This window comes from Syngnathus scovelli, chromosome 17 (genome assembly GCF_024217435.2).
Source record: "Syngnathus scovelli strain Florida chromosome 17, RoL_Ssco_1.2, whole genome shotgun sequence".
NCBI lineage: Eukaryota > Metazoa > Chordata > Actinopteri > Syngnathiformes > Syngnathidae > Syngnathus > Syngnathus scovelli.
Genome location: NC_090863.1, coordinates 13,062,536 through 13,075,893, shown reverse-complemented (window position 1 = coordinate 13,075,893; position 13,358 = coordinate 13,062,536). Strand labels below are relative to the sequence as shown.

The 13,358-nt window shown below is 44.7% G+C and overlaps 1 protein-coding gene across 3 annotated transcripts in view; it reads left to right on the top strand.

The window, feature by feature from the left end:
- LOC125984588 (ephrin type-B receptor 3) overlaps positions 1-9,880 on the top strand; it is a 44,793-nt gene extending 34,913 nt beyond the window's left edge. For all 3 annotated transcript variants that reach the window (XM_049746566.2, XM_049746565.2, XM_049746564.2), the window contains exons 13-16: positions 128-343; positions 1,707-1,856; positions 3,537-3,730; positions 7,879-9,880. In XM_049746566.2, the coding sequence (XP_049602523.1) occupies positions 128-343; positions 1,707-1,856; positions 3,537-3,730; positions 7,879-7,990 (672 nt within the window). In that variant the 3' untranslated portion in view covers positions 7,991-9,880. The remainder of the gene's footprint in view (positions 1-127; positions 344-1,706; positions 1,857-3,536; positions 3,731-7,878) is intronic.
- The last annotated feature ends 3,478 nt before the right edge of the window (positions 9,881-13,358 follow it).

Below are 13,358 nucleotides of genomic sequence, written 5' to 3'. Positions count from 1 at the left end.
CTCGTATATAATATATTCCTTCAGCTATTTTCTTTTTGTGACATATCCTTTGGCCACATTTCTCTTTATTTTGCTTGCCTCTCTCTCTCTCTCTAATCAAGCACCATCCACGCTTTTGTGCCCTCAGCTGAATGACGGCCGCTTCACAGTCACTCAGCTGGTGGGGATGCTGCGTGGCATCGCTTCGGGAATGAAGTACCTGTCGGACATGAACTACGTCCACAGAGACCTCGCCGCCCGCAATATCCTGGTCAACAGCAACTTGGTGTGCAAGGTCTCAGACTTTGGTTTGTCTCGCTTCCTGGATGACACCTCGGCTGACCCCACGTATACAAGCTCGCTGGTGAGTATTTTGTCTATTACTTTCAAATGCTAAGGTTTTGTCAGGAGAAATTTTCCCTAATGAAAGAAGAAATTTATTGCCGAATGAGAAACAAAAGGTCAATTCATTCGTTTAACAAGGCCGTTAAATCTGTCATTTGGGAAATTAAGATAGCGGGCGGGAAAAAAAAGAAACATGGAGTCCGAGTTGACCATGTTCCGTGCCTCCGTTGTTGAGACAGCCGACCGGAGCCGTGGCCGTAAGGTGGTCGGTGCCCAACCCCGCTGACGGACACGGGCCGTCAAGCTGAAGAAGGAGTCCTATCGGGCCGTTTTGGCCTGCGGGACTCCGGAGGCAGCTGACGGGTACCGGATGGCCGAGCGGAACGCGGCTTCGGCGGTTGCTGAGGCAAAAGCCCGGGCGTGGGAGGAGTTTGGCGTGGCCATGGAGAATGACTTCGGGACGGCTTCGAGGAAATTCTGCTCCACCGTCCGGCGAGGGGGAAGCGGCGCAACGTCGACTCTGTTTACAGTGGGGATGGCGTGCTGCTGACCTCGACTCGGGACGTCATGAGTCGGTGGGGAGAATACTTCGAAGACATCCTCAATTCCACCGACACGCCTTCCATTGTGGAAGCAGGGCCGAAAGACTCTGAGGCGGACTCTCCGATCTCGGGTCGAAGTCACTGAGGTAGTTAAAAAACACCTCGGAGGCAAGGCCCCGGGCCGGGGGTGGATGTGATCCGCCTGGAGTTCTTAAAGGCTCTGGATGTTGTGGGGCTGTCTTGGCTGACACGCCTCTACAACATTGCGTGGACATCAGGGCCGGTGCCGGAATGGTGAAGAGAGAGCTGAGCCAAAAGACAAAGCTCTCAATTTAGCGGTCGATCTACGCTCCTACCCTCAGCTATGGTCACGAGCAATGGGTCGTGACCGAAAGAGCGAGATCCCGGATACAAGCGGCCGAAACGAGTTTCCTCCGCAATCTCCCTTAGAGATTGGGTGAGAAGCTTGGTCATCTGGGAAAGACTCGGAGTAGAGCCGCTGCTTCTCCACGTTGAGTGGAGCCAGAGAAGGTGGCTTTGGCATCTCATCAGGATGCCTCCTGGACGCCTCCCTGGGGAGGTGTTCCGGGCATGTGCCACCGGTAGGAGAACCTATGGACGATCCAGGACACGCTGGGGAGACTCAGCTGGCCTGGGAACGCCATGGATGGATGGATGGATGGATGGATGGAAAACAATTGAATGATTCAAAGAATGTCATTTGTAAGGCAAAAATGAACACTTGTTTCTGAACGTACGCTGAATGTGCCTATTTGTCATGACTTAGTATTTCTGAGTTTGTGACCATTCGCCCTCTTACATATTTGTGTGTGTGAGCAGGGAGGGAAAATCCCCATCCGGTGGACAGCGCCAGAGGCCATCGCTTTCAGAAAGTTCACCTCTGCGAGTGACGTGTGGAGTTATGGCATCGTTATGTGGGAGGTGGTGTCGTATGGAGAAAGGCCATACTGGGACATGAGCAACCAAGACGTGAGTCAACACTATTTATTGTCCCATCAACACTACTAAATAATGCTAACATATGATGTCGAAGTACACGGACGCAGTATCTTCCAATGTTCCTATTCCTTATCTGTCTCATCTTCTTGCTCTCAAAAATGCTTCTTCTCAGTGCTGCCCCCACATTGTGGCGCAACATAGTACTACACTAAATGCGCACAACTCTAAGGTTGATCTTATCTGTGTCTGTGTTCCATTGCTTAAAAAGACGTGATATGGATGTGGAACAAATCATGAACCTTGCTAAAAAGTGCCCAAGTCAAGCAGAAATCTTTGAGGTCCAATTGGAGATGCAAGGCATGTGCAGCTTTACATTTCAGGCCGCGTTTCCAATCCACCGTCTGACTCGGCCGCACTCTTTATCTCCTCACTGCAGCAGTGCGTCCGTGTCCGTGTTGTGCTTTATTTGACCCTATTTTACAACTTGAGTCTGCTCGCCTTGCAACGCTCCCAAATATGCAGACTGCAAAGCTCCCCCATGACACATCCGCACATCCACTCTTTGACATGGGCCGTTGTTGCCCTCGGGCTATCTGCAACACACAGACGTAACGTAGCAACTCCAGTGGTGAGCTCGCAGCAAAGTGTGTCCCTCCCTCCCTCCCTCCCTCCCTCCCTCCCTCCCTCCCTCCCTCCCTCCCTCCCTCCCTCCATCACACACACCGGATCTGCGTCGCGATTCTCAGCGGAATATCTGCTCGGCACCGCGATTCAAAGGCAGACTTGTCGTGCCGACCGATAAGAACGGAGCAAAATAAAGAGGCGATGAAAATTGCCACGTGCCGTAATGAAAGTGTCAAAGTCAAGGGCCTCCATTGTTCCCGCTCGCTTTTGTGTCTTTGCTCAATAAGCAACAGTCAACAAACAGAAGATGTAGAGAGCTTCTCGTCTGCTGCAAGCCTAACGTAAAAATGAAATTCCACGCTGAAGGAGAAGAGGAGGGCGATGGAAAAAAAAACAGACCGTAGTCCTTGATGGCAATGTTTTTTCTTTTTTTGTTGGGGGGTTTTAAAAGCGTATGGCAAAAGTACAATCCCTCTTTGGTAATATATGATATTGAGGTTTATTGCCGCTCATAAAAATAAGCATCTGTAGATTATTTTCATACTTCCATAACCCAAAAAATCAATCACCAAGGCTCAGTGAGAAAACATGTCGAATTGTAATCGTTAAAAAGAACTTTAATCCCAACCGTGAATTCCCTCTGGCTTGAAGAAAGTCCAATGTACTAAGAATCTCATCTGATAAGATTAAGCTTCGGAACACGTTCGATTGGATTTCTCACTTAAATTGTATTGCTCCCAAATGTCTTCAGCAAAGCTGCTTTTGACAATGCAGCTTTTCACTTTGCATACACCAAAAAATATCACTCAAATTCAACAGAGGTCTACAACAAATTGTTATTGGATTTTATATGAATAAAAAAATCAATTCTAGTTTGACTTTCAGCAGCACCTCTTTCACGACTTAAAAGCAAAAATCATCTCAAGGCCCATGGCTATAACCAATATCCATTTTAAAAATTCAAATAGTAGCAATTCATATCAAGTGCTACTAGCTCAGGACTATACTCCACTGTAGGCCTTATTTATTTGGTATGAAGCTTACCTGAATTGCTCCACTGCCATCAATAAAGTTTGCGTTCTGCAGGTGATGACTGCAGTGGAGCAGGACTACCGGCTTCCCCCACCCATGGACTGCCCCATGGTGCTGCACCAGCTCATGTTGGAGTGCTGGATGAAGGAGCGCAACCTGAGGCCCAAGTTCTCGCGTATCGTCAACACGTTGGACAAGCTGCTGCGCAACGCCGGCAGCCTCAAGGTGGTGACGAGCACGTACTCGGGGTATGTGCACACAAGCTTGAAATGCTCTTTTGAATGGAACTTGTGTATATCAGGGGTGCTCAGACGTTCTTACAAGGAAGTGACTTTCTCAATCCTAGTGCCAATTAAGCGTATGAAACATGTTTTCTCAAGTTGCTCAGTCCCCAAGTGATTGTATTATTGACGTTCTAAATTATGATCATTTATTATTATCATTTACCTATTCATCTATTTATTTATTTATTAATATTATTAGTATTATTATTCAATTGAATCATTTCATTATTATTATTATTAATCTAAAAGTTGAGAACCACACATTTAAAGGATTTGCCATTGTTTTGTCAGCTGTGTTTAGAGACGTGGTTGCGCTCATCTGTCGGCAAATTAATAAATCATTAAGCAGCCTCATTTATTCAACAGAAGGCAGGCCGGCCGGCCGGCCTTCAAGCTGTATTGATTGCCATGTGTGAGTTGATGTTTTTAAATGGAGGCAAATAACACAACTAGGCCTGTTAAAAGATACGTTCAACTTTATCGAACCAAAACCGGAATCACGATCGTCATCTTTATTTGTTAACGTCGGTGCGGTACAAAGGGGCCGTTGCTCTGCTTTCTTGCGTATGTCTCTCATTTTTACCTGCCTGCTTTCAGACACAACCTGAGACAGATTTGACGTCTCAGGTTAGATCAATCACATTGATGGTGCTATATTCATCTCATTTGCATACACTTGTCTTAAAATGAATGCTTTTTGGCAGATGCAATCCTAGATGGTTAGTAAATCAACATCCGCATCCATTTGCATCAACAATCAAATTTGTGTCCGTTTTTGCCTCGAGTGAGTAAAATGGTGAATTAAATGGAGGTGAGCGCATCAATGTTTCAGTATCCACGTCGGCTAAACTTCTGGTTTTCTTCTTTTTTTGTGACAATGTATGACACTTAAGGGGGAGGATTGTGTGAGCACAGCTTTGAGCCAGCTGCCTGCTGTGCACCAACTCAGTGAAGGGAGGGAGCCTTTTTCACTCTTAGATGGCTGTGTGTGTGTTTTTTTTTATCATGTGACTGCCCACCCAAGTCAAAGAGGCAGGTTTAATGATGTGATGAGCACTCAGCATTGTAGCACCAAATGTTCACATTTCTGCTAGAAGTTGTATTGTACGGTAATCATCAGCAGCAGTGGCAAAAGAACTCATTCTGTTCTTAGAAGCAGAGATACTTGAGTTTTTCTGGGAGGGCAAAAAAGTCTGAGAAAAGTACACGCGCTGATTTACTTCTTCTCGAGTACCAGAAGTACATGCACTTTGGGAGAAAAGTCAAATCAAAAAGTAAACATAAATGTGTTGATAGTTTGACACAACTGAAAAAAAACCCCCGAAATGTGACGTGGCTGGAAAATACGACGGAACAGTTTTTTTCTAAAAATATGAATTATTTCTAGTACATTCATCCAAACGTTAGACATGTCACTGCTTTGACAAATTCATACTGTATGAAGAGGACTACGGCTAAATTCAAGTGGGTGTGATGCAATACGTTTCTTTTTTTTTTTCCCCCCACATACTACATACGTATGAATGAACTTCTCAGTACTGTTAATGTGGCATTTTCTTTCAAGTTTTAAATCTATAGTCAATATACAGGAATATTATGATTTGATTCATTCGGTGCACTGGGATCCTTTGAATCAAACCTGTTTTTCGATTTCAAATTGGTTTCGCTTCCACCCCCAATAAGATAACATAATCAAGTCTATCGAGTTTATTCGCCACCGCTGATAATGAGCGTGCAATTCTTTCAGTCCAGCCCCAACAGAAACCAAGCTCTGCAAATAAAAACAGAAGGATGACGCAATATGTGCTCTTTCACCCCATGTGAAATGGTGCCCTCTATTTTATATGACAGCTGTGAAGCACATGGAGAGATGTCTATGCCCCCGGCCGAAATAAGATGTCTTGCTAAAGACAAATATGGCGGCCTGACAAAGAGGCAAATGAGATTCCTGCTTGTAGGCTTTGCCTGCTTTCAGCTTGTTTGGAGAAAGAAACCACAAGACCTGGAAGGCTTTTGTTGTGACATGTCTCGCTCTGCCACTGCGAAGTCAACTTATTCATAGGCACCGACCGGTGCGCCCGGTTTTCGGTGTATCGAGCGCAGCGAATACGGCGACTATCTGAACTGCGTTTGTGCAGAAAATGTTGGGCTGGCATCCAATCTTCAGAACAATGTACAATGTGCTTTATTATCAACAATTTGCAGATTTTCCGTCACAGGAATCCCCGTACTGAATCCCATACTGTATTTTCCCGACTAGAAGCCACTACTTTTTTGCACCAGCTTTGAACGCTGCGATTTATAGTCCGGTGCGGCTTACGAATGAAGAGAACGAGCTGTTCCCCTAATTTTAGCTGGTGCGGTTTATAGTCCAGAAATGACGGTATACTTTTTAGCCCTTAAGCTACTTTTTACTTCTATATACATATGCTTGTGAAGGTCTTAAATACTTGCATTCAATTTTGAATGATATGAAGCTGTATACTTGCACTGTGCTGCTGCTGCTGTCTGGGACCGCGTAATGACTTAAGCACACGTCGTCTGTCTCCGGCTCCGTAACGCTATCCCGCTCGCGATGGGCACAAAAGGTGACGATGACGCATCAGGCATCCAGGTGGCGCGCCAGCTCCTCGGCTCGCGGCTTCGGTCGAGCAGCAGAGGCCCCAAGGGCAAGCGATACGTGCCAGGCTTGGGGCTCGGTGAAGCTAATTGCGTGTGGAAATGTAACGGCTGACCTCAGTTTAATTCCCTCAATACTTGCTCGGCGAGATCTTGGAATCTGGGAGATAGGACAGACAGCAGCCAAGGCCGCTGATGTGGAAAAGCAGGCTGTGATGAAGTGTGAGTAATAAGGGAGATTGAGGAGACGCTAAAAGAGAGGAATGTGTTTAATTAGCCAGCTAATGAGCTTTTTAATGCATCAGGGAGAGTGCGCGCCCGCTGCCGTCTTGGGGCAACGAGGGAAAAACGTGCGCGAGACCAGCGTGTACGCATGTTATGCTACGTGTCACTGTGTGCTGATGACATGCCAATGATTAATTTACGGCCTCATCTGTATGCAACAGCGAGAGATAGCGAGGAGGAGAAACGTATTGTGTTGTCGGAGCGACTGCGATCGTAACGACGGTTGGCTAGATAGCGTCCCGAGGGAGAGGCTTTCTGCAAAGCGTCTCCGAGGCCAGTTGTTCTCAAACGGTGGGCAAAATAAATTTGCATTGAATTATGCTGTATCTTTTTTTTCTTTTTGAAAGTTCATTCCTTCCAAATCGCTTACAGTCCAGCATCATTTCATTTGCTATTAGCTTATTACCTAATGTTGCTCTCATATACCATCATTAAAACCACAAGCCCCAAATCATGTTCACTGATTTAATACACTTAAAGATTTTTAATTGCGTACACTGTCGTTGATTTAAGTTGCAGGATCGGTCACCAGCGCGTTTCCTTCCACGTCAAATTCTCTGCTCATTCCCCTACCTAACCAGACAAAAATAGCCAGTTGAGCTTTCAGGAGTGAATACATTTATTCCAATTGTTTGATGCGTCAAAATAACAGATGAGGCAGGCAGGCAGGCACAGACCAATAGTTGCCAATCAGTATTTGGAACAATATCAAATTGACCGTATTTGGGCAAATAAGGTTTCCTTGCGACGGCAACTGCCGATACGCCGATAAAACAAGCACTCAATCAAGGAATCTTCTCCACCTTAGCTCCAGGCCAATAAAAGATCAAATATGATTGTTTATCACTTAAAAGTGACATTCCTGCAGCTCTTTTCCCATGTAGAAAAGTCACTGATGCACTCTCAAGCCTTTATTGAATACTTGCTCTACCACTATATTTATTTACGACAAAGAAATGCATCTTTGTTGATTTACTATTGCCAGCATGCCAGGAACATAGAGACAGGTAGAATCATGAATTACACCCACCACACATCATTATTATTTCAAGATAGTATATATGCGCTGTGACATTGTGAGATTTTTCCACCCTTGGCTCAACAAATATTTGGCACCCCAGGGAGCAAGTGGCGAAAATGACGATGGTTACGGGTCACATCATTCAGGCGGGACCCGGCCGCTGACGTTGTACGACTTGTACCGACAGGGACCTGCTGAGGCTCGGAGGAACGCTGCCGGGACACAACAGGAAAAGTCCTGACAGCAGTGAGGAAATCGTGCGGCAACAAATGAGCCAAACTCTCCCAATCAGAGTGTGAGCTGACGCAAAAGCAACCCGGAGGAGACGGAAAGCCCAAAAGAAACTACCTAGAAAACTCTGATGTGGAGAGAAGAGAGAGCCCTATGTACAATAAAGAAGAGAAGAGAAGAAAAAGACGGAAGCTCCCGCTGTACAGGAAGGACCACTCAAATTAGTTTGTGCGAGCGGTCAGAGACTTTGTGTTCAAAGCGGACCTTCCATTGCGGTTTGTGTGTGTCTGTGTGTGTGTGTGTGCGTGTGTGTGCGTGTGCGCGCGCGCGTGTGTGTTCATTTGTGGTTTTGTGACTGTTGGCATAAAGCCAAACTTCTTATGGGCCCTCTCAGGTTATGTTTGCATGTCTGCATGTGTTTGTGCTGGTTGGGAGCCAGTTGGGCTTCTCTTCGAGAGTGAAGCTCACACAAACTCGGATGAGGGTCTCCAAGGATCCGACAGTGCCAAGATTCGAAGATGACTAGTAGATGTCTTTTTCTTTTTTTTTTAGTTATTCAATTTGTTCTTTCCACTATAAATTGGCAAGCCAAACAGTGGAGCCTTGGTTTTCGACCACAATCCATTCCAGAAGGCTGTTGGAGAAGTGAATCATTCGAATTCCGAATCATGTTTTCCCATTACAAATATTTATTTTATTTATTCATTATTTTCATATATTTGTTGTTTATGTATTATTTTATAATATATGTACTATATAATAATAATAAATAAAAATATCAAAATAATAAATATTCAATAACGAGATCCTTTGATTCCCCCGCCCCACTCTATTTGGATTGCCAGTTAAAAAGGGAAAGAACAAATGATACACAGATTTCTAATTTGATTCGATTTTTTTTTTTTCCCTAACCAATGGTGTTCTTTTCTCTTCCTTTTTTGGGGAGAGGGGACAACTTTGAGGTGAATCGGCTTCCTCCTATACTCTGTCTTCCACACATGTACCTAGCGCACTGGGAGAATTGCGTGTTCTCATTGTGTACAAAGCATCCAAGTCTTCACGTGGTCTCTCCTTTTCAGAGGAAGACTGCACATGACACTGTGCTGGACACGTCCGTCACGTGCATGCCAAAGTGGAATCTTCCACCTTCTATGTTGCTTTGGTGGCATTTGCTATTGGACTTTAAGGTCCGCGTTTTCTTATTTGAAACATATACGCATTGTTTTGAATGCTAACTTATGACTGATGAAGTGTATTTGTGCTTTTTTTACTGGGGGCTCAACGTTTTTTATTACAACGCTTGTGTGTTGTCTTTTGTTTTTTTTCTTCTTCCAGAATGAATGAGTAACTCTTTGAAAGGACAAAATGGCGACATTCCTGCTATTCAGCTTTTGATCTTTTTTTTTTTTCCATTTTAATGAACGAAACCTGTGAAATGCAGCTCTTACTTGGGCAAACATGTCACAGTTTGAGTTTAAAAAAAAAAGAAAAGGGTCATGCTAATGTAAGCACGGTGACCTTAATATCGAACTGACTGCCTACAACGTGGATTGAAAGTCGACCGTCTAGCGGTCCGTTTCTCGTGAACGTTGTCCACTGCAGTTCCTATTTAAATAAATGACTGCCTGTATATAAATACATACAGTAACTCTTTAGATTTTACTGCTTTCTGACCTGACTTTGGCCTCCGTGTGACCTTTGTTTACATGCTTGTTTGTTTGTTGTTGAGGAGCAAACAATGGCAAAATTGAAAGTGTAACGGTCATTTCATAGCTGAAACTATATGTCACAACGAAAGAAGAAAATGTGCGTCTGCAAGGGCAGACTTTTTCCTGTGCAATTCAAGGTGTAGTAGATACTGTATATCCAAAAAAGAACGCCAGAAAACCAGAAGAAAAATCTGCATTTCTCCTTCAGTATTTTTACGATAATCATATGCAAATAAATTATTAAACAGATCTCTGGTATTCTCTTTGATTTCCCGCCATGTTCAGCAGCCTGGAGTTTCAGGTTTTATCCGGCCGGCCGGCCGAAAAAAAGGAATAGCAAATATGTTTTACCTCCACAGTTGGAATATCGCAACAGTTGGGGATGAACTTGTTAGCTTTTTAAGATGAATTCAAATGAAAGCGCGTCGCTGCCACTCGCTAAATAATGACATCCCGTGAGTGAACGGGAAGATTATTATTTTTTTTTTCCTGGAGAAGCTTCAAGGAGACAAAGTTAATACGGTGTTGTTCCGCTTCCATCCGTCAGTCAGCCAGGACACAAAGCTCACAGAAGGTGAGCCGAGTTGTCGCCTCTGGTTTTTATCGAGTGGGAAGAACACTTATGTGCGTATTTGCTAGAGATGAGGGGTGGAGGTGCTCTTGCCTAATCATCTCCACTGACTGCTCATACGAACAGAGGACAGCTAGTCTTGTTGGCTTAATTGTCGGACTGCTCTCATGCAATGCCTTGCGAACACAGCGCAACGCGCCAAGGAAAACAAACGTATAATACCAAAATACATAGATATAATGATAAATAAAATAACCAAGTAAATACAAATGAATAAATAAAAATAAATTGATAAAAGGATAACGCATAAATATTTCAATACTAAATGTATTCGGTTAATTCACATTATTTTGGGTCTCTACAACCGCAAGCGGTGGCCTTTAGCTTCCGGAATTTTATGAGCATGACAAACCACTGCTTTGGCCAAAATGTCCGATGGGATTGCTGCACATGCATTTTCTATTTCTCAGTCGTGTATTGCGGGAAAGCGACCGACTACATTGGTGGCCCTCGGACAAGAAATATCAAAGCATTTGAACTCGTATCAATGTCTGATTCTGAGAATGCCTTACTTAGAACTGAGCCCAGTCTAAAACCTAAAAGAAAAAAATATATATACGTATGTTTGCTCTGTATTTTCCACTGTATCTGAGATCTGACACTATGATGAAACATGAAAATGATGTGTCCTGTCTACCATTAAGCATTTGAATAGTCTGACTGACTGCTCACCAGAGAAAACACGCCTTGCGTCTCATCAGAAATGTCTTTGTAATATTTCTGGCCGCCACATCCGAGAGATGATGCAAAACGGCTGCAAAAAGGAAACGTCTCATTAAGGTAGTTAGCGCCTGCCGGCCGACCCATCGCTCGCACACATTTTAATGAGCGCTCTGGGAACGTGCAAGACTTGAGAGGAAGGATGACAGACACTTTTTCAGGTCAGTCACCTGCCACTTTGTAGTTCAGGGCCAAAAGCCTGTCACCAGTGAGACCCTGGAGATGAACGTTGGATTTACTAGCAGCAGCGCAGTTGCCTACAAACCAAAGCCGAGACAAAATGGACAAACGTGCGTCTGTATATACACACACACACGCACCCAATACACACACTTGTGTCGGCCGCACAAATCTGCTGGTAGCGATTTGTCAGATTTAGCTTGAGCGACTTGTGTACAAGCTTCCGGAATGTACCAGGCAGTTCTCTTCCAAACTCCTTCACGAGCCTGCCCAAAGCGAGTTTAATGCCTTCCATTACCAAGGGGGCTGCAAACGGGCAGATTTGGAGCAAGGAGGGGGTTTGGCAAGAGCGTTTGCAACGCATCAGGGTCTCTGAACAGAGTCGTGATTTGCTGCTGCCTGCGCTGAAGCCGCCTGTGCCGTCTCATCTATGGAAAACGACCCTCTTTATGGATCAAGCGTGTGCAGCGCTAAGCCAAAAAACTGAGCAGAGGCAAAAATATCAGGCTTTCAACCATCCAGTACACTTTTTGGGGGCGGAAGCTTGAAATGGCAAGAACAAATGGAAATCAAAGTCTTTTCAGCAACAATTTATATGTAAAACTGACGGGAAGGTGGCAAATAGGGCACACGGGGGGGAAAAGCCACAGAATGATGAGACTGAACATGTGAGGGTGATGAAAATATATGAAAGCCTTTTTTTTTCTTTTTTTCCCTGCTTTGACCTTGAATGCTGTGCAATTTATATTTTAGATATTTTAAGTGTTAAGCGTACAGTCTTCAATTTTCCTAGAAAAAAAATCTAAATTTAGGAATAATTTCCTCTTTTCGGACACATTAATGGACGACACTTAGCATTTCTTGTAAACATCTTATCCATACTTACGCATGTTCTGGTCTCCCCAACTATTTGACTTTTATATCCTTTTCTCCTTGCAGACAGGTTCCCTTTTAATTAAAACGTTTCCGAAAGGAAAACAGTCTTTTCCCCTACGTTTCTCCCAATTTGTTCACGCTCACTCTTTTTCCCCCCCTCTCGAGAGACTTTAGTGTCTCGTGGCTGCCGATTAGCATGACAGTGCGCTTTGTGCTCGCTAGCTTCCTTGTCTACCATTTGTATGGCGCCGCCGCTGCTGATGAGGAGGATGATTCTACGCAGCTTTGTTTGATGAATTTCAATTGCGTCTGAGGCGTCGGCCATCGATTCAAGGGTGTCACTAGAGCCTGGTGGCTATGAAGGGCACCGTGCGCCCAGACTAGAAGACAAACTGCCGCCATCCCTCATTCCGCTTCCAGGGCTGCTGAGCTCAGGGTCGCACATACGCACGCACGCACACACACACTCACGCACGCACGCACACAACATAAACTGGCAGGCCTTCAAATGCAGTCATGGGGGATGGCAGATGAAATGTCATTTTGTTTAACTGTAATGAGATGTTTAAGCAACTTTGTTTCAGCTCTACTTGGTGCCAATTCTGAAAACAAATTTAGAACGTCCTCAGACGATGAGTAAGCACAAACGGATCAGCCTTCATGCATGGTGCGTGCTCGGTTAATTGAACACTTAACATTCAATCAGTCTGGTGCCGTCCATTTTCAAATAGTGCCTCCATTTCTATTTGTGTTCAACTTTTCCATTCTCTAGTGCCAAAATCAAAAGACACCGGGGCACGAGTAAACCAAAAAATGAACGAAATGGCATGTGACAGCCTAAGTAAGTTTCAAAGCAGCAGCGCAATAGGCCCTGAAATCGTTTGCATTCATTTGAATAGTTTGATTTAAAAAAAAAAAAAAAAGAAGAAGATTATGCATTAGCATGTTTGCTGATGAGATTGAAAGGTTTAGATCCCCTTCATCCTAGTTTGAGTCGCAAATCCCAACGATGGCGGGTGAAAGGCTGTAGAGCAGGGGCGGAGGAGGAAGACAGAGACTTTAAGGCTTTTCGGTAAACATGGCATTTGCGGGTGCGCCATGCCACGCTTTTATGAACAGATGTCCCGGATCAGCAAAGAAAAGAGGCGCTGACCAAAAGAGAGCGGCGCATCCTAGCTTAACTTAACTCCCCGTCCTTGTAAAATGTGCAAAGTATCAGAGACTGCCACGCAAACCTTTGAAGCGGGCCTCTTTTGTCGCGGACGGTGGGGCGTGTTTACGACAAGGCCTTCTGGCTTTTGGGGGGGGGGGGGGGGGGGA